Raw genomic sequence first — 2,500 nt, forward strand, 5'->3', positions numbered from 1 at the left:
GCGAAGATTACTTTGAGCACCATATGCCTGGTCAGTTCCTCGACCAATTGAGTCGTGGGTTGACCTACACTACTACGATCCAGCTTCGTGTGACGTGAAATATGTTTAACCAGATTTAACATGTTAAACCACCGTTTGTTTTCCTTTTTCAGCTCACTGCTCTCTCCCGATAACATGTGGATAAACGTGTGTCTGGTTTATCAAACTGTCATCACTGACATATTTTTTCACCTAGTGCGACCCTGGTAGTTGAAACCAAAAGTTTGCTTTCCGGTTGCGGTTTCAAATTTTCTGTGGTTTTTTTTGCCGGCAAAGTTGAAAACTTTGCCCAAGTGCGACCCATAAGTGGGTCGGAATTAGGTTTCATTTCCGTCGGTTAGTATGTAAAACCACGTAAGTTTAGTTTAGCCAATGAGAATTATCGGCGGTTTTGTGGTCTTGGGCTTGGCAGCCAAGAATAGTCTTTTGTCTAAGCTCTATTTAGTAAAAGCCTTACATAGTTTCATATTGATTTTGAGAGAATTGTGACTGTGAGAGATCGTCCATCTCTCTGGTGAATAAATCTTGTGATACTGTGACAAGTGTGGGCTTCTTTCTCGTGTTTCCCACATTACCCTCAAGAATTGACAAACAAATTAAATCCTTTTCAAAAAACGGTGTATAAACTTTGAATAGCTAACCTCATGAAATTCGGCATCTATCCAAAAACAATTTCAAAATTAAAATCCACAATATCCTACTCCAAAAACTTTCAGAAGAAAATGACTATATTGATTTATCTGTTTTAAGGACGTTGGCGCGAAAATCTTCCCACATTGAAATTTATTTCATTTCTCGCCTGAAGTTAGCTCATAAATTGCTTATTCCAAGGTATCTACAGTTTAAACCGGACGCGCTATGTCGCTCGGATGCGAGAAACCTCTGAAGGTATACGGTAACCTTAAAAAAAACCAAGCATATTAAATTTACGCAACGTCGCTAACTAAAACTAACCCTTCTCGAGTTTTCAAAACTGTCATCCACTTCTCGATTAGCGAGCTTTTCCAGCCTCCCGGTCCTTTCTCATTAACGTTTCATGATGAATTCGAATTAAATGTGCCATTCTTTAGCCGGCCTGGAAATTTTTCCCCGGCATTTTTGCCGCCATAAGATAATGCGTGACATATTACAGTCGCGTTACCTGTGCAGCAAAAGTTGCGCATAAGCAATTAGCGCGACCGTCCTTAATAACAAAAATATCTTAATACTTTGGCTTTTCATATTTGCACTTTGCATTGATTTGATTTTAGATGATATTTACTTATTTTAGTTGACTTTATACTTGATACACTACGTAGTTATTTGTATACCTGTTCGTTCGTTCTACCATGTAATGTTTGTAAAACATAACTGAATACCGAAGCTTTCTCTACTTACTCTCTCTTTTATACACGTGTAACCACTTCTCACCTCGACTAGCTTTTGCTAACTGCGAGCAGTGCAGATTGAACATGTATCATATAATGAAATTTAACAATAAACATAAACACTTTTTTTCTGCGGTCAAACGTCGGCGCAGGAAACTATAGAGAAAGTTCAAACGCTAATTTAAAACACAAAGCACGGCCACGAAAACAGAATCGACAGAAGAAAAAAGATAAATTTTTGACAACAAAGGATCGGTGTGCCCTGGGACTAAGTTACAGCACTTGAAATTCTTGAGCACACCACGCAATGAACTCTCAATATGACATTGGCAGTCTCGATAGCAGTTCGGAGAGAGTTCATCTTCATGGAAAATATATCTAACACTCTGTATTCAAGTTCTTTCTCAACACTATCAGAGCAATCGCCAACAACGCAACTATCCAGGTCTCCCATCAAGCTCCACTCCATTATCTCGTTACGTGACACAAATCCACACAAGCACCGTGGAGTACTGGGTTTTATCGTAATAGCTCCAGGGGAGACACTCCAATGATGACGATGGATTGAATCTGTCACATGACCACCCCCATCATGCTCCAGGCTCTTAGCCAAGGATTCTAGACAATGAGCCAGGTTGTTGATGACGGCAATAAGTTGACCTGTAAGACAAAACTCATAGGCATAAATACTCTTTTTCTTTGGCCATCTCAGTTTGACAAACATCAGATATAAACGCATCATTTGAAAATTATCTTTCACTTACCGCTTCGTATGCTTCTACATACATCTTCAGAAGTGACGGTTAATACAAAATTGGAGTTTAAATATACAGGATCACTAATTAATTAACTATAGTAAATAACAATAGAAGAGACAAAAACTAATAAAGACCAGCTTTTCGCTGCTGACATATCCATTTTAGGTCGGCTTTAAATCTTTGATCAACAGTGGTGACCATTGCGATGATCTTTATATCGGAAAAACTAAAAGACGATTGCATCACAGAAAAACTGAGCATTTTAAAGCATGAATAAACGGTCATCATACGTCGGCCCTTGCGGGCCATGTTACATCAATTGGTGACAGTTTAAAA

General features: G+C 38.7%; 1 protein-coding gene across 1 annotated transcript in view; it reads right to left on the reverse strand.

Annotated features, from left to right (window-relative positions):
- Positions 1–2,500, reverse strand: part of LOC138028566 (molecular chaperone MKKS-like) — a 20,729-nt gene that overhangs the window by 1,034 nt on the left and 17,195 nt on the right. The window contains exon 8 of the mRNA XM_068876162.1: positions 1–2,066. This exon is cut by the window's left edge and continues 1,034 nt beyond it. Coding sequence (XP_068732263.1) covers positions 1,675–2,066 — 392 coding nt within the window. The 3' untranslated portion in view covers positions 1–1,674. The remainder of the gene's footprint in view (positions 2,067–2,500) is intronic.

Source organism: Montipora capricornis, chromosome 2, assembly GCF_036669925.1.
Source record: "Montipora capricornis isolate CH-2021 chromosome 2, ASM3666992v2, whole genome shotgun sequence".
Classification (NCBI taxonomy): domain Eukaryota; kingdom Metazoa; phylum Cnidaria; class Anthozoa; order Scleractinia; family Acroporidae; genus Montipora; species Montipora capricornis.